At 40.4% G+C, this 24,604-nt stretch overlaps 1 protein-coding gene across 1 annotated transcript; it reads right to left on the reverse strand.

The window, feature by feature from the left end:
• Nucleotides 1–1,598: 1,598 nt before the first annotated feature.
• Nucleotides 1,599–24,040, reverse strand: TSPAN3 (tetraspanin 3). Its single transcript, XM_069866931.1, has 7 exons — nucleotides 23,884–24,040; nucleotides 13,380–13,571; nucleotides 12,161–12,235; nucleotides 8,369–8,470; nucleotides 7,115–7,267; nucleotides 6,715–6,798; nucleotides 1,599–2,538 (listed from the first exon to the last, which is right to left on the reverse strand). Exons 1-7 carry the CDS (start codon nucleotides 23,944–23,946, stop codon nucleotides 2,446–2,448), a joined length of 762 nt encoding a protein of 253 aa, XP_069723032.1. The 5' UTR covers nucleotides 23,947–24,040; the 3' UTR covers nucleotides 1,599–2,445.
• Between the last annotated feature and the right edge of the window lie 564 nt (nucleotides 24,041–24,604).

A 24,604-nucleotide genomic window follows, 5' to 3' on the forward strand; every position in this document is an offset into this window, starting at 1 on the left:
GAAGGCACGAACCTGTGGTACTGCTGGCATTAATTAAGCACAGGCTGATTTATGGTTTTTTTCTCACTAGTATTAAGTAGCCCCTGCTGAAGTGCACGCTGCCATGGCTCAGTTACCTTTGATAGTTGAGCTTATCTCAAACTAGCTAGTGGAGGTAACTTTATACTACAGTGCATATTGAAGTCCTGTGCTAAATAGGGCTCACCTGGAACAGCCAGACACTTTCAAGTTTCTGTTTAGTTAAGGTTTCGTTTTGTCTCTCTTGTTTTAAAGCAACTCCACAACTCTGTCCACCCATCCATGACCTACTGACAAACCATTCCATGCAAAAAGGCCACTGGTTCCTAGAAAAAACTAATTCACAACAGTTAAAGTTCAGTTAGGCTCTATTCAGATTGTGTTTCATGCCCTCAAAAGCTGTAAAATATTTACTGAGTGGATTCACAAAGTGCGTCCACATCCTAGCATGAATTCTCTGCATTTTCTAAAGCAAGGAAAGACTTCCCTGATGTACAAGCAGGTACTTTGTGCTACACTGTCAAGTCAGCTCTCCTACAAACCCATGTCTTCCTCCAAGATTAACAAGCAAATACCCTGCAATCTCTCCATTTGCTTCAAAATGGGCATTCAGGCTCTTGACTGTAGAGTTTTTCTACCTTCTAGCTAGTAAGAGCTGAGTACTTTTTGAAGCACTCTTAGCTTTGTTTTGTGCAAAACATGATTCTGTTTTAAAACTTCCTCAGTCCAATTCTTACAAGCCGGGGTTGTCTTGATTTCATTAGTCTGGGATCTTAACCGAGTGTATTACAATATGCAATGCAACACGATACAGATAATCCTTCCATCAATGCTTCCGACAGTAGATTCTGCAGGCTCGCTACCACATCCAGGAAATGTAATGTCAGAGTCGCAGGAGGCTTTTCAGGTTGAACCACATACCGTACCAAGAATGAAAACCTTAACCCCAAGGACATCATGTTAACCTCACCTTTAGAAACCAACATGAATTCCAAGTGTACCTCACAGCAGTGCCCCAACTCTGAGAGACTTGAATCTCCCATGCGATGAATTGGTCTTAACAACAGACCATGCATATTGCAATTACCCCTTCCTGAGTGATGTTCTTTGGGTATTTGATAACACCACGTTGATGTCAGTTTGGCAGAGCAGGGCTACTTCACGTAACCAACTGGCGGGAATTCAGAATGTTTCTGGCTTCTGCAAAGGAGGCAACTGAAGCCACAGAAAGCAGAGCAGTGACTAAGCATCTGAACAACGTAAGACACATTAATGCATAACTAACACACAGCAGTTACAGCATGGCTACTCATCCCCTGCTGTTCAGAGGCTGCATATTCTTCTTCAATTATATTCACATGATGTTAACCTTCCACCAAGTTGAAACAAGTTGTGTTTCTTCAGTATTGTTTCAAATAAAGAATAAATTGGATACCATCAAGCTACCACCAAACCTTAAATAAAGATCTATTTAAGTGAAGCTACTTGAAACCGGTGCTTCTGGCACAAGAGGACTCTATCTCAACACACACACACACACACACACACACACTGCGATCTCAAACAGAACACAAGACATGTTTACAGGGAGGATATACAGAGATTTATTTAATCAGGTTCACTATTTACAGTTGAGATCACTTTCACAGACTACTTTGCTACTCTACAGGGCTACATTGTTTCCAAACCAACTTAAGATCTACAGTCTAACAGACCACTCAACACATAAAACCGCTCTTCATAGAAAAAGGAAATATTTCATTATAGAACAGTAGTGCATACAGTATACTCCTGAAAAGCCAGCTTGTATTTTAAACTACTAATGTTTGAAAGACTTGCTCTCTGAAGAGCCAAACTGCAGTCACGTGAACCTAAAATTTGGTTAGTCTTTTTTTTTTTTTTCAGTTTTAAATATAAAGTGTACTGGACTTAAGTGTTTTTAAAAAGTGACACTGGTGAGGAGCAAGATTAAAATGTTTTTTCTCAAATGAAATACAGCTGGCTTCCTTTGTACAACTTTGGCCAAAGAAGTTCCATGTAGTGAAGGTTTAAAAATTCTCTCTAAATGCAGAAATCAGCCAGTTAATGCTTAGAGGTAATCTACCAAAGTAGGCACGCATCCTTTGACTTTCGTATCAACCAATTCACACTTTACTTGCAAATGGTTCTGAAATTAGAAAGTTTACTAGAATACTAAAACATTGAGATACATGAATAGCCGGCTAAAACAGTAAAAGTCACAGGTAACATTGTGGGTGTGTGTAAAGCTGAGTTGTTTTGCCCGTCACCAGTGTACAATACGGCTGTCGTCATCTGTGAAAGGTGTGCTTTGACTAAGCTTGGGGCAAGAAAGCTACCGCAGCAGGCCCAGCCCATTCACCTTCCATGTAAGGGAGATAAGATTGAACTGCATGTTCCCCTTCTCTTCTAGGCATAGGTTCCGCCAGTGATGAGAAGCTCGTAGGCAGGATCCCGACTCCTCCTACACAGTACTATACAGGCACACAACATGCCCAGAAGCTATGGAAAGAAAACAGAAAACAGGCTGAGTACAAAACATGTCCTTCAAGAGATTTAAGCTCAGCACAGAAATTGCAAGCATGCTTCGCAAGAGCGCAATTGTCCATAAGGTAAATGGCTAAAAATGCATTGTTCTTGAGAAAGCTCCATGTCCTGCTGTGGACAAAGCAAAGGCCGTGACCTCCAGCCTCATTTCCTTTCAAGACTGTCAGGGATAACTTGAACAGAAACTTTTCTTTGGTCAGTCATTCGTATTCTATCTCTATAATTCAGATGGAGAAAATACTGGTTTATTTTTAAAGGTACAGATTTTACATGCTGTATCGGGTACAAAAAGCCAAAGTGATATTCAAATGCGTTAGCTTCTTACTGGTGTGATGAGAAAAACTTCAAAGCCTCCTTCACTGAGATCTTTCAAATGCTCAATCTCTATTAACATGTATGAGAAAGCTCAAGCCCATTGTGAATCTTTCACTTTTAGACACTTTCCTGCTATTAAAATTCACAATATCATGGACTGTGCTGGCAAGTTCACCAGCAATTTAGGGTATGAGCACCCCAGTATCCATTGACAAGACTTAAATCAGACAAGTGAAATCACAGATGTTGGGCGTAATATTTTACAGAAGTTGGATGTTTATTGAATGCAGAATAAGACTATACCTCCTAAAAGACATGCGATGGAGCATTGTGTTCTGTGACTTACAATAACTGGCAATAGCTTCTAGTTAAGAGATTGTATTGCTTTGTTCATATGTACAGAAGTTAATTCACAGATGCAAACATTTTGAGAGGCTCCTGTCATAGCTCTGGATTATAAAGCATCACCCAGGAGGTAAGCAAGTTCCTAAAAGAACCCACACCACCCAAAAAAAAACATGAAGAGAGAGCAAACAAGAATGAATCAGGTGAGCAGACAGCCAAGTATAAAGCTTCTTCATTGACACTGAAAACGCCCAGTGAAAACACAGCATTGGGACAAAAGGAGAATTATTCGCTCTTTTTAACAAAGCCTAACGCAAACATCACGTAACAAGTTTTAAAACTAAATGATGGTAGACGCAGCAGACTGCTGCTGAAAGACTGAAGAGAGAACGTGTGAAAAATCCTGAGCCTAAATAAGCTGTGATTAAAGAGAGGCATGATGATGTTCAAGTATGAGCTTTTAATTTCCTGGAAAGGAGCAAGCTGTGAAGATTAATAACATTCTTTGTCTGGACTGCGTTATCTGCTTTGGATCTTTAGCAGAAATCAGCTCAGGTTCAAAAAGGCACATGGAAGGTAACCTAGGTAGGTAACCTAATGGTTGGACTCGATGATCTGGTGGGTCTCTTCCAACCTGGTTACTCTATGATTCTAGAGTATGGTATCTCCATCTGTTGGTAAAAACAGCAGTCGTCTTCACTTCCCATCAGCACTTGGGTGGCTCCAGTTCTCAGATTAACTCCCAAATATGCGTTATATTCATGTCAGAGTAGGACAAAAGCAGAGTTACACAAGAGACTGACTCTTCATGGATAGAGCCCTTGAAAACCCCTTAAATTATACTATGAGACAGACTTTATGGTAGTTGCCAGTGGCTACAGGACTCTGAAACAGCTCGCAGCCTGCAATTACAAAAACCTCATCTTTTTCCCCTGCTCAAAACAAGGATAAAATGAAGTGTGCTGCAGAAAAACACCTCCTTTAGTAATTTGCCATAATTCATTCCAGTCAAAAAATTTAAAGTATCACATTTGCAGTTGTTCACACACAGATATTCCTGGCCAATAACTCACTGAAGACATTCAATTTACATAGAGTTGCATAAAATATGAACCAACCAGGTACCATTATAAGAACTCATCTGATCAGTGTCTGAGTTATTATTTAAATAATTTACATCCTTTAGGAAGTCAGTGAACCTCCTAGAATTCACTGTAAACACAGAAGTAACCCCCGTATTTCAACTTTCTCTATGAAAACTATTTAGTATGTCTATTTTTAAACTACGCTCACACCTCTAAAACTTTCTAAGGCATTTGACTGTTTCTCTTCAGTTGGTACTTAACAATGAACAAAAATGTTAGAAGTCTGTGTTGAGGAAGGATCCATGCATTCCCCCTCCCCTTCAGCTTTCTGAAAAGTTGACACATCTCTCAAAGGTTAAGAAAAACAAGACTGCTTCACTGACTTTACAGGCCTTTTATTCAAGTTTTAGACTCTTACCTCCATATCAATTAGCCCACGGACTATTTTGCTAAGAATCAGGTGAAGTGCATACTTAAATTCTGTATTACAAATAAGAGGATGTCACAGTTGCAGGAGATAAATAACAGAATGGCTTTAATACTGTTACCACCAATTTGACTGCTACCAACATATTTTAAAAATATGTGACTTTGCTCCATGGCTCAAATGGCTGTAAAGACAAAAGTCTACTCTGACAGACTTAAATGTGCTTACCACTCAGTGAATATTATTAGACAAATTTCCAGTGTATTCCCAACACCCTGTATTCTATTCATTTTTGAAACAGGTGTCACCCAGCTTATCTTACCTTTAAGCAAAATGATTTCACAATGCTATAATGCAGCACTAGCAAAGAAATGTCCGACATCCTTATTTTCTTCACAAACTATTTCCACAATGCGTGTGCTTTTTGCCTAACTTTGTTACAGACACAGGGAGACAAATCAAAGCACACCCACTGCAGAGGGGACACAATCAACATGCTTGCCTAGAGCTGGGAATAACAGGATGCAAGTAGCCACATTTCCAATGTAAGCATGTGTCCCTGAGAGGAAAATATCTGAGCTGCATTTTGGGGAGGAACTGTTAATCAGCCTGCGAAGTCCAAAGCAAGGAATAACGCCTCCTCTTAGGATCCTGCTCACCCAGCCTCATAACTTTCCTCATACATAAAGAATCTGCCACAGTAGCCAAGGTTGTGGTAAATATCTTTATTTACATCAAATACATATCAGTGTTCAAGCAGACTAAAAATTGCTTTAACAGTTAAATTAAAAAAATAGCTTCCTTCAGAAGACTAAGTATAGATCTCACCAGATTTAAATTTCCAGAGCTTAATGTAAACTGGTTCTGGACAGTTCAATAACATTACTGTGTACAGTGTTACCCAGGAGTATATCCTTGTAAAATTGAAATTGTTTAACTGCATCTTCACAAGACTGTTTGCAAAAGATTATTTACCTTCAAACGTACAATCCAGCTCAAAAGCTGCTTTTGAAAACAAAGGTACCTGACTCAACAGGTACAATGTTTTCTGAATTCAAAAGCTATTAAGGGCACAAAAGCAACTTTGAAATTAGTTCTTAAGTCTCTCGGGACTCAGCATATGCACTCCATTTCTCAGAGCTGTTACATTGGCACACTCTGAAAGCAACGTGACTAAGGTATTAAATCTGCCAAATGGATGAACATTCAAAACTCTAGTTTTAAAGCTATGTTTAGAAGACAGCCCTAATCTTTTTTTTAAAAAAAAATCTAAATAAATATCAAGATACACATTAGGCTATTTCCTCAGTTCCTTTCTGTGACCAAGATGCCTGTAACAACTACGGTTCATGTGAGAGACAGCCCGTGCTTGATTTTAACAAGGCAGTATCTTTAGTTTAGAAGTCCTTTTTGGGTTTTTTTTTTTTGTTTTGCTTTTTGGTTAAGTCCTGAAACCAATCTTCAAGGCACAATGCAAAACTCAGTTGAAAAAGAGCATGCTATCAAAAAACCTGGTGCATCTTCTGGGTGGTCCTGATATTATTTGCATGCCACCAAGCATAGTTAAGTACCTCTAAAATGGCATGAAGTATGAACCAACTGGTTGGAATTGGAACTTAAATACTATGCAAATTTTTCAAGTGTTAAATGCATTAAATGCCATTAGAGCACATTCACTATACCCAATAAGAGTTTTCAAGAAATGAGATTTACCATTTACACCCTAGTAGATTATTGCACATTAACAGCCATCTAACAGAACACACATTCACACAGCAGACCATGCACAGCTGAAGTTCTGTGTTAGATGTGTTTGGATCCTTTTGACTGGTGTTAATTTATCCCCCAAACCAGGTAAAGGCTACAGCTGTCATCAGCCTGTGCACAGTTGTAATAACCTGGACAGCAGTTTAGAATTTCATTTGGCAGCAGGTTTACAACTAAAGAAGATTCTCTTACCTGAATAGCAGCAAATGCTAGTGCTGCCCAGATGACATACATCATGATCTCCTGAAGCTTCTTTACAACCAGAGCCTCACACCCCTGAAACAAAAGACTTCTTAGATATCCATCTGGCAATCACTTTTAGGCACATTACCAAAGGAAAAAAAAAAAAACAACATACAAAACCCAAAAGCAAAAAAGGCAGAAAGATAATCCAAACACTAAAAAACAAAACAAACAAAAAAAGTCACTACTTAACATATCACAGATGAAAACGAATTTTTTTCTCCTCTAAAAACCATGCTTATTTCCTGTTAAAGCAAATACACCCAATTCACGCTCCCATTAAAAAGAAAATTCAATGATTTTCAGAAAAAACACATGGCTACACAAGTTCATACTCTGGCTGCCTTACCTCAGAATAAAGGTCCATTGGGCGGGTCAAACTGCCAGTACAGTTGCTGAGGGCTGCTTTGCAACAACTAAGCGGCACACTGTTATTTTTAGTTTGTTTGAACCAGATAGTTTTCTCCCAGTCTGAATAGTTATGGATCCCACAGCAGCGCAGCTGAAAAAATCAGGCAGGTAAAGAGCCAAAGTGAGATGAGGCAGCAATTTTAACTGCAACACCAGGAACACAAGTGTGTTAAGATTAGGCTACGTCTCTTACTTGCTTAAGACAAATTATTTGACAGTTAGTTAAGCAAACCATAGACTAAGCGTATTACAAAGGGGTCTATAGCCTTCAATCAATCAAGATACTCCTTACAAAATACAGGCCTGAAATCCCAGTTCTTGGAGAACATCTGACAAAACACTTCTCTCATGCCTCCCAGATAAGACAAAAGATTTATTTTTGGCTTAAAACAGCTCTATCCTTAAATCTTATAACAGATTCTTAAAAAAATCTCTGGTATCTGGACATAGTTGTGCATGAACCAGCATTTTCTCTTCTCACGTAACTGTGGTGCAGAATTAAAGTTCATTTTCTACAGTCACATGCTGACGTGGCCATGTAGAAAGCCTTCAGGAACAAACCAATTAAAAATAAATACTGTTCCATTCTGCTGAGAGCTCCTACTCTATTGCAGTCCTTGGCATTTTTCTTGATGCAATGCACCCTCAGGCAGAGGCACTGTCTTAAGTGTCAATTTACATGCTGCTTGTCCTTCTTACCTTTCAGGAGGAATTTTAAGCAAGGTATTCAGTGGTAGACATTTAAAATGTAAATATTTGATTAGTTTGATTGACGCAATTGTAAGAATGTTGAAAGCTCCTGAATCTATTTTAAGTCTGACTGGATCATTTAGCCTCAAATCCAGAAGCCTGTGACACCAACTTTAAGCTAAGATCAAGAACAGCCCCCCTGCCCAGCATGCTCTAGATAAATCTATGCAGATATGAGAACATTCTGTAATGTTCTACTGCAATATGTAAGCACTAAATATTTGAATCCAAACACTGACTCATAGATAGCTAATGACATGAAATGCATCTCTCCATCAACAATGTCACAATTCTACTAATTTTGCAGAGTCAAACTATTTATTGACCAATAAGCTGTTTCCCAGATTTGTTGGAATGAAGGAAGACAGGCAGCAGAGTGTCTGTGTTTTAAGGGCACAAAAGGACTGCAAAACTCCCGTGGGCACGTGTCTGGCAGTCTCACCTGCCTCTGTACATAGTCAATAGCACGACTGGCTGCATCAGGATTTGTCCCGTTGTATCCATTGTATACTTTCTGGATGCTGTGATCAACTTCATCCTCTACCTGTGAAGTATTAGGAAAGCATCTGCATTAACACAGCAAGAGAACAAGTATAGGTCTAGGTAAAACTTTTCACTTCTAGTTACAGCAATTGAAGAAACCAAAGTGACCTTCTATCATCTGAAGTCAGCACACCTCAGTAGCACAGCTCCCTCAATTTCTAACTTGATTTTTGCAAAGACATCACTAGCTTGCAGCTAACAGACAAGAAAAAAACAAGCAGCTAAGACTTTAGACAAAGTAGCTTTACAAAGAATCTCAGAAAGGAAATTGCTTTTATTAATGATGCTGTGGCAGGCATTCCATGTAGTTAAGTGCTCTTCATAAGAGCATACCTTTCCAGTTCCCAATCCTCCTTCAAAGTTCCAAACTAAAATCAGTATAACCACCTGGGCTACCTTGTTCTTCTGGGACCACAAGGATGTGAGTGATACCACCTGATCTTCCCGTTCTGAAGCACAGGTAAATAGTCAAAGTCTTCTGGCAGATTATTCTACCCTACAGGGACCAGGCTCTGTTCAGTCCCAATCCCCCCACACTTCCCAAGGAATGCTGATGGCAGTATGTCGTACATAGCAACAGCTACTGGAATAGCTCCCAAAGCTACTGCAGATAAGTCAAGCTGCTAAAGATGCTGTCAAGTACAAGTACTAGAAATGGATACCACCCAAGAATCATCACTTGTCCCCCAAAAGGCATCTTATGATGCTCATTATGGAGGAAATCCTACTGGAACCTTTTAGGTAATATGTTTCATTGTAAATGGTTACTTAAATGCAAAGAAAGTTTGCTGTAGCTAAATATTTGTACAACAGAAATATTAGCTCTGAATTGATTTTTTTTCTATCACATTCACAAGGAATTATGTGCTAGGAGTGTAATCTCGGGGCTGAACATTAACTAAGAGTGTATATTCTTCAGACTTGCAAGTTACAGTAGGAAGGTCTTGCCAACATATCATTCCCTTAAAAGTTTTAAAGGAAGAATTTTAAACAGCAACAGCACAAGCTTCATTTGCCCCCACCCAAGAATACTGATTATTTCTACAAGTAAATCCATATCAAGACAGATATGAATAAAAGTCATTTAGCCTGCACAGACAACTTGTTTCAGACTAGCTTAAAATCAATTGTCTGATGATTTACAACCCTGGTTCATATAACAAAACAGCTGTTCAATTTGTCATAAAGGTTTTAAAATCATTTATTTCAGTGTTTTCTTGTCTGTCATTTGGCTCCAATGGCAGTTTGGTTCAATGAGGGCAACTTTATGTCTGAAAGCCATGCAAATCCTATACAATGCAAACAGAAGTCACCAGCCAGTTTATCAAAAACAAAGAGAGTGAACTACTCTATTGAGGGCAAAAAAGGCCAGCAAGTCCTCAACCAACTGCCTGCCTCTTTAATCCCTACTGCCATTTACAAAAATCCTTATTTTTACATATCAACGCTAGCAGATTCTGCATCGGGCCAGTCTATCATAATGATCTAGGCATGTGTCACTTCTTCCAAAGGAAAAGGAGTCTGAATCGGATCCACATAGGCAGGTTTACAGAGCCAGGTTGGACAATTAAGTGATTTTAAGATCAGTCACTGTATCTTAACTTAGAAGGGCACAATGCCACTTTCTTGAGACAACAGTCTCACTGGGTATCAGCAGGTTTGAAGAACAACTACTGTGACTTCAATCTTACCTTTTGTTTGTAAAGTTTGTTTGGAAGTTTGCACAGTTAGCAAAGTAATTCTAACATGATCTACACCCCTTTCAAAAAAAGCAAGAACACCAAAACAAAACCAAAACCCAACAGCAAAAAAAAGCCCTGAACCCCACAGATCTATATATGGCATGTCAGAAACAACAGAACAAAATTAGTGAAGTACAGAGCTGCCTCATTTCTCCTAGCAACAATAACTGGAAACCTAAGCATATTGCACCTCCCAGTTAACTGGAAATATATGTGAGTTATTTCTGACACTCCTGTTTCACTGGGAAACATGAAGTACTGCTGCAGGGTAGTAAAAAAAACCTGTCATTTTTACTAAGAAAACCTGTTTATCCTTTCAAAAGATTCAAGGTGTAGTTTTTAAACACTGACTCCCATGAACGGCTTGCCCTAAGACCATACTGCCACCAAAGAGACTACCTTCCCTCTTCCCCCACGCTCTGACCCTGTCCTGCCTACAGCTGTGAAACTATGGTAGCAAGACAAATGAGAGGCAACAGGAAGACACAGCTGGGACCAACTCAATTTTCAAGCATTTCAAGTGCATAATTCAGATGGGCTAGGGAAGGCGGCCACAAGCATCTGCTTTTATCTGCTCTGAATGCTGCTGACTGAACAAGACTGCAAGTCCCTTTAAGACTGGAACACAGAAGAGAATAAGATGCCCACAGCTTAGTCCAGATCAGATCCACAGCAATTCCCAAACAACAATACTGTAACACGTTACTATGCCTCTGCAAGTATTGGAGCAGAAGGAAACCATTCAAGTTCACATCTAAGAACTCAAGTTGTTTCCCATTCTCCAGTAATTGTACTGCTTTCCTAAACTGCTTCTGGGACTACTTCCACTATAAGCTTCCGAGCCTCAAATTACCTTCGCCAAGCATTGCCATGATACCAGAAATCAAATGCAGGCCACAAATGTATCCTGCATTTAAGCATCGCCTATAGAGCATTTCTTTTGAAGCAATCTATTCCAACTGTCACTAAACCAGATTTATAATGCACAGTTCAAGATCCTCTCGTGAGCTGCTTACCCAGGGCAGCCTTCCTCTGTAAACCGGGCAAAAACTCCGATTTTGACTTAGAGGTTGCCTCACTATTTCTTCTAGGATAGCAAGAGAAAGCAAGCAGAACACTTAACTAGTAAGACCTGGGTTGTTTATATAAACACACAAGACCAAAGAAAAGTAAATGGTGCTGTAGTTCTGCTTGCTAATGAGATATCACTACAGCATCCTGCCATGCAATCATACTACAGGTCACAGCTAAAAATGCCTTTTCTGCTCATTTTTGGCAATGTTTAGATGTAGAAATTACAAAAGCCAGTGAAATTGTGCAACTGAGAAACTTTCTTTCTTCAAGCTACACTGTGGTATCTCTAATACTATGTGGTATATTTACGCCATATATTATGGTGGGAGAAACAATTTAGTTTTTGTGGTCCTATTTCTTAATTTCCATTAAACAAACAGTGGGACAAGTCACAATTTTTATCCACACCCTTTTAAACAACCTGCATAAAGCTAAATTGTAAAAATTAACACACTCAGTCAATTTGATTTAATTATTATGCAGTGTTGGTTTTCACATCAAAACACAAGAATACATTTAAGTTATAGCAAAACCAAAACAATATTCCCTATGTTCAAATACTGTGCAACTTAAATAATTCACAAAGTCAAACATAAATAAATCAGAAGACCATCTGGAAAAGGGAAAGGTACCTATAACATGCCTCCCCTCTACTGTTCAGCTGATAACAATATATTCCAGCCAGTTTTTTTTCCTCTGAGCATATTGATGCTCTAAATTCTAAGACACTGATATCTCAAATTAACCCACTTAGAGGTTTAGTTTTATTCCCTTAACAAATACCCATTAACAGTACTAAATACAATAAAGACTACATCTCTGCATTCTGGTCACAGTTCACCACAAACAACTTATGGAAATCAAAGAGTTATTACCTTTGCTCTGTAGATGTATCCAAGAACCACCACCACAACTTCAGTGATAAAAACCAAGAGCAGGATGATCACAAACTGCAAAATACAATAAAGAGTATTTGCACTAATCATTTTACCCATTTACTTTGTGAAAGCCTCCATATAGATTTTGCCATTTAATGTAATTTTTCAAGTCAGGTTTTGATTTAACAGACAACTTTAGCAGACAACAAAAGTGACCAAGTGAGTCCAGAATTAACTTCATTCAAGGAACTCCAGTGTTCACAGCTTCATCAGCCAAGCAAGCACTTATCATTAGCACTGAAAACACCATAGAGAAGTGCTTTAATTCAAGAGTTTTTCAATCTTCTTTCTGTCAGATAAACAGGAACATCATACCAAAGCAGCTACCCAGGCTATCACTGGGAATGGTAGATGGACTAATGGAATGTTTGTTCAGATTAAGTGTTGTAACAACTGACAAAGACAGCAAGCATTGCACTTGCCTTGGCATATTTAAGAGCCCTTTTAAAATCAACTGTTAAAGTAGTCTATGCAGCATCCAAAAAAAATCAACCAAACAAAAAAAGTCAGACTAGTTTAAATACTGGCCTGTCTTCTCTCCTTCCTAATTCCCAAACTGAAATTACAGACAAAATGCTTGGAAATATGTGGCATATAATGCTGCAAACAAGGTATCCAAATGAAGCCATTCATGAAATATTTAGGCATCATAACAACCCTCGGTTAATCTTGATGCAATGTACTTAGAGCAAGAAGGGTCCTGGATCACCCTTCTCCCTCTCCAATTTCAGCCTTTCAACCAGAATAGATAAAAGCGGGATTTTAAAACTGGTACAACTTAATCACATGGGTTTATGTGTTTTAAATGAGATGATCACAGTTCTAGAGAAGGTAAAATTGAGAAGCCTTCTGCTGCAGACCTGGCTAATTTAACACCATTATTACAGAATCACAGAATCACAGAATAACCAGGTTGGAAGAGACCCACCGGATCATCGAGTCCAACCGTTCCCATCAAAGAACATTCCCATTAAGAACAGAAAATTAAGATAATATGTTTCTAACAAAATATAAGGGGCCATAAATTAAGGCCACATTTAAGGCCATAAATTAAGATTAGAATAAACTTATAGAACTGTTTTAGAAGTCTATTAGAAGGGAATATGGCCAAACATACAACAGGCAAACACCATCATATAAGAAGTCTGCAACCTACCGTAGCGAGCCCACAGCGACTTTCTCGAATTGTGGCACAGCACCCAATAAGTCCAATAATAAAAAGAAGCGTTCCCACAGCTATGATGATAACTGCTGGAATTAGCGTGTAGACATCTTCAAAGAAGTGATCATAGTCATCATATGTGATGAACACATAGGCTCCCACGTAGCACAATATGCCTGCTGCTGCCTACAACAGACAATAACTTGTTAAGTTTCTTTGAACACTGACCCCTCCTTTCAGCAAGGCTACCTTGCAACAATTATTTCAAACACCATAAAACAATTCTGCTCAGAAACCACTTTTTTTTTCCCCAAAAAATTTCGATATCTTTGTTGGGTTATGGCGTATATTTCTTAGAAAAACATCTCAAATTGAGGCTAGCCATTAGTTTTCAAACTACATTTAATCTAGGCAGATTTTGTTTTGACCATGCTATGGAAGTCTTGAGGTACTTCGTCAAGGAACAAGGGTAACTATGCTACAAACACCAAAACCTCCCTGTTCATAATTACTTCCTCCTCTGTCTGTGAACTAGGTTTTTTACATAGCCTACAATTCACAAATTGCCTTTTGAAAACAGGACTGCAGCCTATCCAAGCAGTAAATTATTTGGTATTCAACAGCTTTCCAGAACAGGTATTCAGGTCATCTGCCATTATTTACCTACCCCTTAGCCTTTCATTTTGCACATTACTACCTACAATTTAACATTAGAACAGAATAGCAAACTTTAACCTCTTCCAGGGAAGGATGAACTGCTAGAATCAACAGCCCTTCTGAAACATTCACAGAAGTAGGAAATCCAATTCCAACCAAAACAGCAGGCAGGAATAAATATAAAACACCAATTGTAAAAAGACAGAACCAAATGCATCAAGACCTAGACTGCAAAACTTTCCAGTTTAAGAGATGTTCTCAGAAGGATCATTGTACAAAGCGGTTCTTTATTAAACAAAGCATCATCTAAAGTTACTGCAAGTAAGATTGAGGATGGAGCTGCCACTATAAAGATTTAAAACACTAAAACAAAGCACCTACATGATTCTCATGTGACCTTACCTCCCTTACAGTTACAGGGATCCCAACACATGAATACCTTCATTAACCTTAAACTGAGCAGACCTAGTCAAGGACAGACAGCTCTCCCTTGAGGAGAGAGCTAACATACATCCATTTCAAAATGAAAGGGCCTTATCAATTTTTCCTCTACATATGTCTTTCATAGCTGTCTTCACACTTCCTGCAGAATTAAAGAGTCCTGCTATACACAAAAATGAAGCATTAACGTTCGACTGAGTTGCAATGATGGACAATATCATTTGAATATTTCATGATACACTTTTCTGGTGTCCCAATAAAAGGCTAAGCTAAAACACTCCACACAAGATGCAATAACCAAACTATGATCTGGGGAATTTCACTTTACTGCAAAGGGTAATATCCCTGTTACAATCCAATCCATACCCTGGACACAAGTGTTCAACTCAAATGTAATGTTATACACTTCAGCTCTAAGCCAAGAAAGACTGCAGGCTGCCTCCCGCCCTCCTTTCCCATTTTGTGGCCTTGTCAATACCCCTTATCCCTGTACTGCAAAGAAGAGGGTGGACAGACATGCATATAGCCAGTTCCAGTAGCTACAGTGCTACAAGACTATGCCTTGCTATTGTAGAGTCAAAGAACCAATTAATAATACAGGCCAGGAGGGACCTCAGGAGATTGTTTAGTACAATTTCCTGATGAAAGCAGGGTTAACAATTAATTCACAGCAGGCTGCTCAAAGCTTTGGACAAAGTCTTGAAAATCTAAAGACGGAGATTGTACAGCCTCCCTGGACAATCTGTTCAGTGTAGCACTGAAGATGACTAGCCATGAGATGACTGGTAACTAGTTTTTCAACACACTGTTGTCTACTATGGACAGCAATATTACTGCAATTATTTCCTATAACATGATATTGCATAAACACTACTAGAATAATACTTTACCTATAGAATTCCCACACTGCAGAACTTTGCTATAGAAACACTACATAAGAGAAAAAGGTATCAAGAGCCTGCTCGGACGTAGCACCAGCTCTGCAGTGATTTGAACAACATATTTCACCTCCCTGCCTATTTCTGCAATGAAAGTAAGTGTGTACTCCACAGGAATCTTAAAAGCATCCAGGAGGCTCACCTTCACCCAATAAACGGTGCTACCTAGATGCAATGACAGTGAAACTGAAAATTCAGCAACAGTCAAAGACCAAGAGCAAAACATCTTCTCCAGATAAGAAAATGTAAAGTAAATAAGCCATTACAAAATTGTCCCTTTGCATAAGAGATATTGAAATGCTAATCCAAGAGCACAAATCCTGCCACATTAGGTATGACACAGTAAAATGCAGACATACAATTTCTGTACACAAAGCAAAGATTCAAAGTAGTGTCACTGAACAATGGAATTACATTAACTGTTGCCTAGCAATGAAGCGTGCGAATGACAGGACAGTGATGTAATCTCCCATTTCTAAGAGCCAAAACGCTTGTTAGAAATATGGTATATTGCAATATGGCAGATGAAAAAACACAGCTGTAGCTGGCATCAGGCAAACAAAATACACCACAAAACTGAAATCAGAACCATTTGTGAACCCCTTTGTCCTTATCTGTTGTGCGAAATTTAAGTGACTTCCTTCCTTTTTATGGAAAATCTTGTTTATAAACTGCATGAGTACATAAATTTAAAGAATACATTTGAAGCAAGGCTAGTTTAATATTTAAAAGAACTGTCTACAGGTGTTATCCTTCCTCCCCTACTTCAAGAAGCATACACATTTTAAGAAATTTTGTTCTTCCCAGTATTATGCCAGATGAGAAGTCTGACAAGTACAGAGATTACACGCTGTTTTAGAAATTCAGAAGTCATACTGCGCTTGTTAAAAACTTAATACTTTGTATTGAGTGCTGGAAAGGCAGATTTTTTTCTTTAGGCTTAAAAAGCAGTCTGGTCTGAAGATTTTACTAAATCCTTTCCACACATGGAACTATACTGACTAATCAGCCATGACAGTTTTTGGCCTTGGGGTTGCCTTCTAAAGGTGGTGGTGGAACTGCTGTTTCTTTGAAGATGCTACAGAATTCTGGGAACAGCAGAGCGCATTCATATGTCTATAAACCTCGCGCTGGAATCATAAGGAAGTTGAAGATAAAGACACAGCCTGTACTTGATGAGGTGATCATACTCTTAAAAATTACTTGTTGAAGCAATTCTGAGGAAGAGATAGCAGTAATCTTGGAGTGTCGTGGGTGTATATGTGCCTGTGTAAAATCCTGAAAGCAAATGTGCTTGTTGGAGTTTTCATAAGTTTTACATGCTCTGACAACTACAACTCCTTTCCTGGGTATCACAGTTTAAGGCTGTTTTTGACCAGGTGTAATAGGTAGTCTACTATGGAACAATGAAAACAGCAACACTACCCCTTCAGTTTACAGGAAAACAAGTTTCCAAAGCCTTCTCTTTTCCTTCCACATCACAACCACAAGACATTCTTTTCTTCAGCCTGCTCTAAACCAGGAAGGGGATAGTCTCTAAATCAGCATTTTATCTGGGATTAGGGAAGTGCTTTGGAAGCAATCCTTTGTGCTCATCTCCCGATGATTTTCAGTTACTACCTTCTGGTTTGCATCACTGAATACTCTTAGAAGCATAAAACAGGACTCACTTTGGATGAATCTAAATGAGAAGATGAGTGCATTGACAGTGCTAACTGGAGTTCATTCAAGGGGACCTGACCAGCTTGAGGTCCTTGTTCCCCGCAACTTAGTAGTTTCAGCATCTGGTCCTCAGCACAACTGGGTTTTATTCCACCTCCACAGCACCATGCTACGTGTCAACATACCAATGCATAAATACAGCAACAACAGATAAAGACCAAGAGCTAGTTTTACCTATACAAGGTATGCAATCTACATTGATCAGTGCTGCTCATTTATTATGTGTGGCAACTCAAGAATCAAGTAGAATATCTCCTTTTTAAAAGAAAAAAAACCCAAAAAACTAAGCAACCAAAACCCCCCAAACCAGTATCATGCGCCTAAGCAACTGCTTCTCAGAAAGGAAATCACTTGGAGAAACTGAAATCTGTATCACAGGTAAAGGTAAAAATAAATAACCACACAGCAATCCAAATCCCAATGCATATTACCCGGCAGAGTGAACAGCAAATCTGCAGAAGTCCAAACTTGTTCAAGCCAAAAACATTTTAATAAAAAGCTACCGCATTTAAAATCACACATTTGTTATCATTACATGGAAGCCAAATCATGAACTACACACAGTTCAAATAAGTCTTTGATAAACAGGGCTTGAAGGAAGACTTCTTGAACTTAATCTGCTCAGGGCTCTGAATAGAGACGCCAACAGCTCCTGAGTCTGTGCCAGGTCACATGCTTGCTCTAGGGGGACAGCTGGTTATTCAGCGTTCACACAGTCTTTTACAGTTGTTTGCATTTAACTTGTAGGACTGAACCTGAAGTGGCATACTCTTACTTTAGGTCGAATTAACCTTTAAAAAGATTGCCAATACAAGCGCAGTTAATGAAGAGAGTTTGCCACAAAAGGCTTGAACAATTAGGCATCTTTTTGATCAGAGGAAAAATTTAAAAATACATAGACCTCTTGCAGCTCAGAAAAAGCTTCATAATATTGCTTTGGCACAGGCCTCCACAGAGTTACTCAAAGCTGAACAATAATGCCAAGAACTGGAATAGCTAATAACATAATGACACATGCAATGATAAAACATCACACAAAGCATTACAGGGAAGTGTATTTGCTCACCAAGGACCCCAAATTTTAAGCTTCCCCCACCTTTGGGCTAGTATAACAGAGCCTTTTAAGCCCATGCCTAGCTCACCTTTCACATGCACTGAGGTACACAAGGCTACATGCTATCTAGATGCACCTTGAAGCAGTTTCAGGTCTGGGCTTTTGTTGCTGTGGCTTGGTTTTTTTCTTTGGTTGTTTAAGTACACTGCAGCACACACAGAGAACCATTTCCATGTTTTCAGTGATGCTCTCACACTGCAGCAGGCAAACCTAAAATTTTGGCTGCCTAAAATGATGACTTTAAAGCAATATATTAAACCTACTTGTTCTGTTGATCACTTATTTATCAATCACAGAAACTGCAGCTCCATTTACAAACTACTGCTTCCTTACACTACCCTACTAATTTTGCTCCCAAACAGACCTGATGAAAACTTGTCCAAAGACCTTTTCAAAGCATTGCCCTTCACGTTTCTTTGGCTGTTAACCTTGCTATTGAATTTTCTTCACTTTGGGATCACAACAGAACCCCTACAATGGAGCTTTTTTTTTTTTCCTGTACACTCCAGTTTAATCAGGCCAAAGAGCAGTATTTGTCCCTTTAGAATCTGCATTTCATTCACTGTTTTAAGAAAAACACATAATCTCCGAATAAGAAAATGAAGGTAGCAGCAAGGTATTATGCATCACGAGAACACACACCTGATATCCAAGAGGACTAGTTCACCTTTTTGTTAAGGGCACCTACTTATAAATTCCCACTACTGCCAACTTAAGCATTGCCAACTGGTAAATCTTGGTAGTAATACAGATATTACTTTAAACCAAATTATTGGCCATTCCACTACTAAAACACCTTTGAGATCTGGGATTGTGAAATATACCAATGGTATACTCAGATGGACCACCTGCATTGTTTGATAAAAAGAAACAAAAAAAAAAAAAAGCAAGAAAGAAAAAGAAGTCTTCCACACTAACAGTCCCTCACGTTTCCTTCATGGATCCTGTTGCAGGACCATCTTCCCAACCCCTGCATTGCTTTCCTTATGTTAAGCTTCAGCATTTTTTTGTTCTCCCTGCCTATCTAGTCTGACGCAAACATGCTTGTGTTAAAACACCCATACACTCTAGCAGAGATTTTTGAGGGTCTACAGTTGTATCAGCTTGTTTCTTCATTACAGTTAATTTTCTTCTACCACAACAAAACCTCGACGTTTCCTACCCGTAAGTAGGGACACTGGTATTGTGTCTTGGCAGCCAGGTTTTTGGCTGCTTAGAACAGTATCTTAAAAAGTCATTTTTCATGCTACTTCTCCATTATTTGACTTCTACTGTATTTCTCTGACATTTTCAGTTCTCTCCAACACTAGAGTGTTTGTAGCCTGATTACTACCAGACAGTTCTCTTGATCTGCTGCTTGACGTTTTCATTTCAGATTTCTGTCCTTCAAAATCCAGTTCCTTAGTTTTAACTTCAAAGTTCCTATACGATCTCTCTGCAGTTTATTTCTCTTACATTCTTTACAGCACTTGACTATTCCTTATCTCCCTCTCCACTCCCCTCCCAAACAAATACATACCCATGTTATTTTCTCTCTGTGCTTACACTGCTGCCCATACACCTCGGAACCCAGTGGTTCCCTGCCATCCTTCTACTTTGTTCTCATCAATAATAATTTAACTGGAACAATGAGCTACAGCCATCTTAGGAGAAGAAACTCAGCAATTCTGTTCAACTTTGTAACATGGTTGGACTCGATGATCCGGTGGGTCTCTTCCAACCTGGTTATTCTATGATTCTATGATTCTATACTTAGAGATAGTTTAAAGGCTTAGAGAACTTCCGATAGCAAACTTCACAGAAGTAACTCTTTATTACTTACTACAGATGACCATGAAATGATGATGATCATAATACATAAGATTTATCTATGATACCCTAGAGACACATTAAACTTACAAAAGCAATTAAAGGAGGTTTCATATGTACTTGACCAATTATAGGCAGTTATCTACTGTCAAGTCTCAGTGGGAATCTAGATGATCTAATTATCAAAATTGGAACAACATACCAATGACAAGCAAAACATTTCTGTAACAGCACAGGTGAAATTACACTGTCAACTAGATGAGGACCAGAAATTAACACACAATCAGCTCAGTCACCAAATAAAACCTGCTAGATCAAGAGTTGGAATTCTTCCTTCTCTTTTGCCATTTGAAAATGGAGATGTACTACTTCTGATGAAAGTATGTAGATTTCCCATTTTTGAACTAAAGCTTGTTGAAGAGAGGAAGAACATTGATGTTTGCAATTTGCACTTCTAGAAAACCTGCCTCACTCTACATGCATCTGATGAGTGGTACAGTTGTTCCAGCACAAGCAGCCCAGGGAGTTATCTACCTCAAAGTTAACAGCACAAACTTGCTTCCAGTGCTGAAAGTGCCTTGCAGCATACAAAATTGGTGATATCTTCATTTGACATTAAGTTCATCCTATCTAAATATTATCTGTCCATTTTGAAATTAGTCAACTTTGTCTCAGAAAAAAGTAATGAAAAATTGTGAAGCCCTACTTTCAGCATTACACAAAATAACTTTGTACTCACCACTGTTTAAGCTTAGTAATTGCAAACTTCAACAGGCAATTAAATTAGTAAATGTAGGAAATGACAAACAATACCATTTAAATATATAAATATGAAAACTATCACCAAGCTTCTGGGATGGGAGAGAAATCGCATACAAAATTTATGTTCATTTATTCAAAACAGAGCACTATTTTATATCAGTAGCTAAAGAAAAATCTACTTCAAGATGCCATCAAGAATGCAGGTCACAACTACACATCCAGGCAGAAACTTCAGGAGCTATGAGAGCTTTTTAAATGCCACCTGCAACTATGCTGTAACAAAAAGCCACACCCTCCAATGCAGATTCCAAACAAATGGCTGTACTCAAAGGTTGATGTAACTACTTCACACTTCAGAGATAAAGAACGGAGCCTACAGGTCTCAGTCAGAATAACAGGCTCCCAATATGCAGCACTTAAAGTCAAATTTGCCTCACAACTACTGCTCATGTTTCTGAGTAGCTGTATATCCAAATGCTGGTGAGACTGCACAGACAGGCATTTTCCCAACCACGATTCATTTTGAGGCACCCATGAGCGTCATTTCTTTGTAAAAATTTAGACAAGGACATTTATCCTGTACCACTTGTTGGATTTCATACAGCTTTCAATATTAAATGATGTAGCTATACATAGCTACACTTTAACGTTCTAATATCTAGTTACCCACTATTACTTCTTCAAAGCTGCAATCTCTGAACAGCTGGGATAACAGATCTTCTGTTCCCGGAGCTAGGATTAGAGGATGAGAAATGCGGTAGCTAAATGCAGAAAAGGAATTCTTAAAGTCTACAGAATATACTTTAATTTGACTTCATTTCTTTAGAGTGATGTTGTTCTGACAGGACAGTTATTGCAGTGAACACAATGCCAAGCTACGGCCTGCATGTCCTTCCTGAGAAAGGTTGATTACAGCAACCAACTGTCCCATGAACCCAGGTAAGCTTCTGTCTTGCTGTAGTTGTGGCAGGTTTAATCAATGCATAAATACTATAATGCAACTGCGTGGGTACTGGAAGAATCACAGAATAGCTTGGGTGGGAAGGGACCTCAAAATCCATCCAGTTCCAAGCCCCTGTCTGACACGGGCAGGGACACCTCCCACTGGACCCGGTTGCTCAAAGCCCCATCCAACCTGGCCTTGAACACCTCCAGGGATGGGGCAGCCACCACTTCTCTGGGCATCCTGGGCCAGTCTGTCTCACCATCCTCATCGTGAAGAGTTTCTTCCTAATGGCTAAACTAAATCTTCCCCCCTCCAATTTAAAGTCAATCTCCCTTCTTCCTATCACTACAGGCCCTTGTAAAAAGTCCCTCCTCAGCTTTCCTGAATCCTCTTTCAGTACAGGAAGCTGCTCTAAGGTCTCCCCCAGAGTCTTCTCCTCTCCAGGCTGAACAACCCCAACTTTCTCAGCCTGTCCTTGTAGCAGAGGTGCTCCAGCCCTCGGATAATCTTTAGATTTGCATTTAGACTAATAAGTGGGTTTTATATATATATATATATATATATATATATACACACACACACACACAAAAATTAGGGATATATGTACATACCTCCCCCAAATTTTGTGCTAACAATAGATTAAAGAAAACAGTGCACGTTATTTACCACTAAGTATTTGGGACAACCTGGAAACAGAAGGCTAAAGACTCAATGCAACTCAAGATAATGAAAGTGCTGGCAAATAAACTGTCTTAAAAACTAGTTTTGGAAGTTTTAGAATGCAAGCACCCTTTATCAGGCCTGGGCAACACTAGGGAGTGATCTCAATCAATCCTGTGCAGCAAGACAAGGGCTGCTTACAGAATCTATTTCCCCCTTACAGGCATATGGATAAACTCTCCCAGAAATCTTACGCATATTCTATTCCTTTCCAAGGACTCATTTTAATGGCATTAGGAACTTTATGACAGTCAAAACTCTTGCTAATTTGGAGCCTTGGAGCCAGCTCTACCTGACCTTGCATTTGAGACGGGAAGAGACTGCAAGCAGAGGGGATTGTTAGAATAAGAGACATCGGTTCAGCACAGACCAGAGTAACACAAGACCTAACAGTGCCTGGGAAGACAACAAAATACACAGTTTCAAAAATACACAGTTAATTGGATGAACTTGATTCTACTTTAGCTCAAATCCCGCTTTATGTCCCTGTCACCTCTTCTTGCTTCTTGCTCTCAGAAGCTGTGAGGGAACAGCCCCCGCTGCCCCCTCGCCGAGGGCGGCCGGGCCGGGCTCGCACCCCCGGGGGGGCCAAGGGGCGCCAAGGTTGGAAAAGGCCTCCAGGATCATCGAGTCCAACCATTCCCACCAAACACTAAACCATGCCCCTCAGCACCTCGTCCACCCGTCTTTTAAACATCTCGAGGGATGGCGACTCCACCCCGTCCCTAGGCAGCCTGTTCCAGTGCCCAATGACCCTTTCTGTGAAAAGTTTTTTTTCTGATGTCCAGCCTAAACCTCGCCTGGCGGAACTTGAGGCCATTCCCTCTTGTCCTGTCCCGTCACTTGGGAGAAGAGCCCAGCTCCCTCCTCTCCACAACCTCCTTTCAGGTAGTTGGAGAGAGCAATGAGGTCTCCCCTCAGCCTCCTCTTCTCCAGGCTAAACACCCCCAGCTCTCTCAGCCGTTCCTCATAAGGCCTGTTCTCCAGCCCCTTCACCAGCTTTGTTGCTCTTCTCTGGACTCGCTCCAGAGCCTCAACATCCTTCTTGTGGTGAGGGGCCCAGAACTGAACACAGGATTCGAGGAGCGGTCTCACCAGGGCCGAGTACAGAGGGAGAAGAACCTCCCTGGACCTGCTGGTCACGTCGTTTCTGATCCAAGCCAAGATGCCATTGGCCTTCTTGGCCACCTGGGCCCCTGCTGGCCGGTGTTCAGTCGCTGTCAACCAACACCCCCAGGCCCTTCTCCCCCGGGCAGCTCTCCAGCCGCTCTCCCCCTAGCCTGTAGCGCTGCACCGACCCGGCGCCGCTCCGCCCCCCCTCAGCGAGGGCCCCCGCGGCCCTGCCCTCCCCCTTCGCCTCGGAGCGGGGCTGCGGCCCCACGCGCTCACCCAGAAGATGAGGTTGAGGAAGACGAGGACGGTTTTGGAGGAGGTGATGCCGCACTGCCCCATGGCGCCCGCACTCCGCTCCCCTCGGCGCCGCGGCCCCGCAGCACGTGACCCGCCCGCCTAAGATGGCGGCCGCCCGCCTCACGTGACCGCGGAGGGGGCGGAGGAACCTAAGATGGCGAGCGGCTCCCCCGCGCGGCGGCGGGGGGTGTGGGTTGAGTCGTGAGGGGGACGGCAGATGAACTCCCTAGGACTCGCTTTAGAAAGCGAGCCGCCTTTTTCGGGGGTGGGCGATGCGAGGGAGGGATCTGCATCGGTCGTGCGCAGCGAGACAAGGGCTGGTTACAGAATCTATTTCCCCCTAATAGGCATACGGGTAAATTCTCCCAGAAATCTTATGTGTATTCTCTCCTTTCCAAGGACTCAATGTTATTATGAACTCCACGACAGTCGAAACTCTTGCTAATTTGGAGCCAGCTCTGCCTGAGCTTGCATTTGAGATGGGGAGAGGCTGCAAACAGAGATGATTCTGGAAAAAAAACCTCATCAATTCAGCACAGACCACCCTGAACACAAGGTGTTATGGCCTCCAAATACACCTTTCCAGTATCTGCTGCCTTGTGTGTTCATAAGGTTCTCTTTGGCACAGTCAGGATCCAGCTCTTCCCTGCGAAATCCATGTTTGCTGCCTCACTATTGAACCAAACCCGTCCTGCCCTAT

Source organism: Phaenicophaeus curvirostris, chromosome 12, assembly GCF_032191515.1.
Source record: "Phaenicophaeus curvirostris isolate KB17595 chromosome 12, BPBGC_Pcur_1.0, whole genome shotgun sequence".
NCBI classification, from domain to species: domain Eukaryota; kingdom Metazoa; phylum Chordata; class Aves; order Cuculiformes; family Cuculidae; genus Phaenicophaeus; species Phaenicophaeus curvirostris.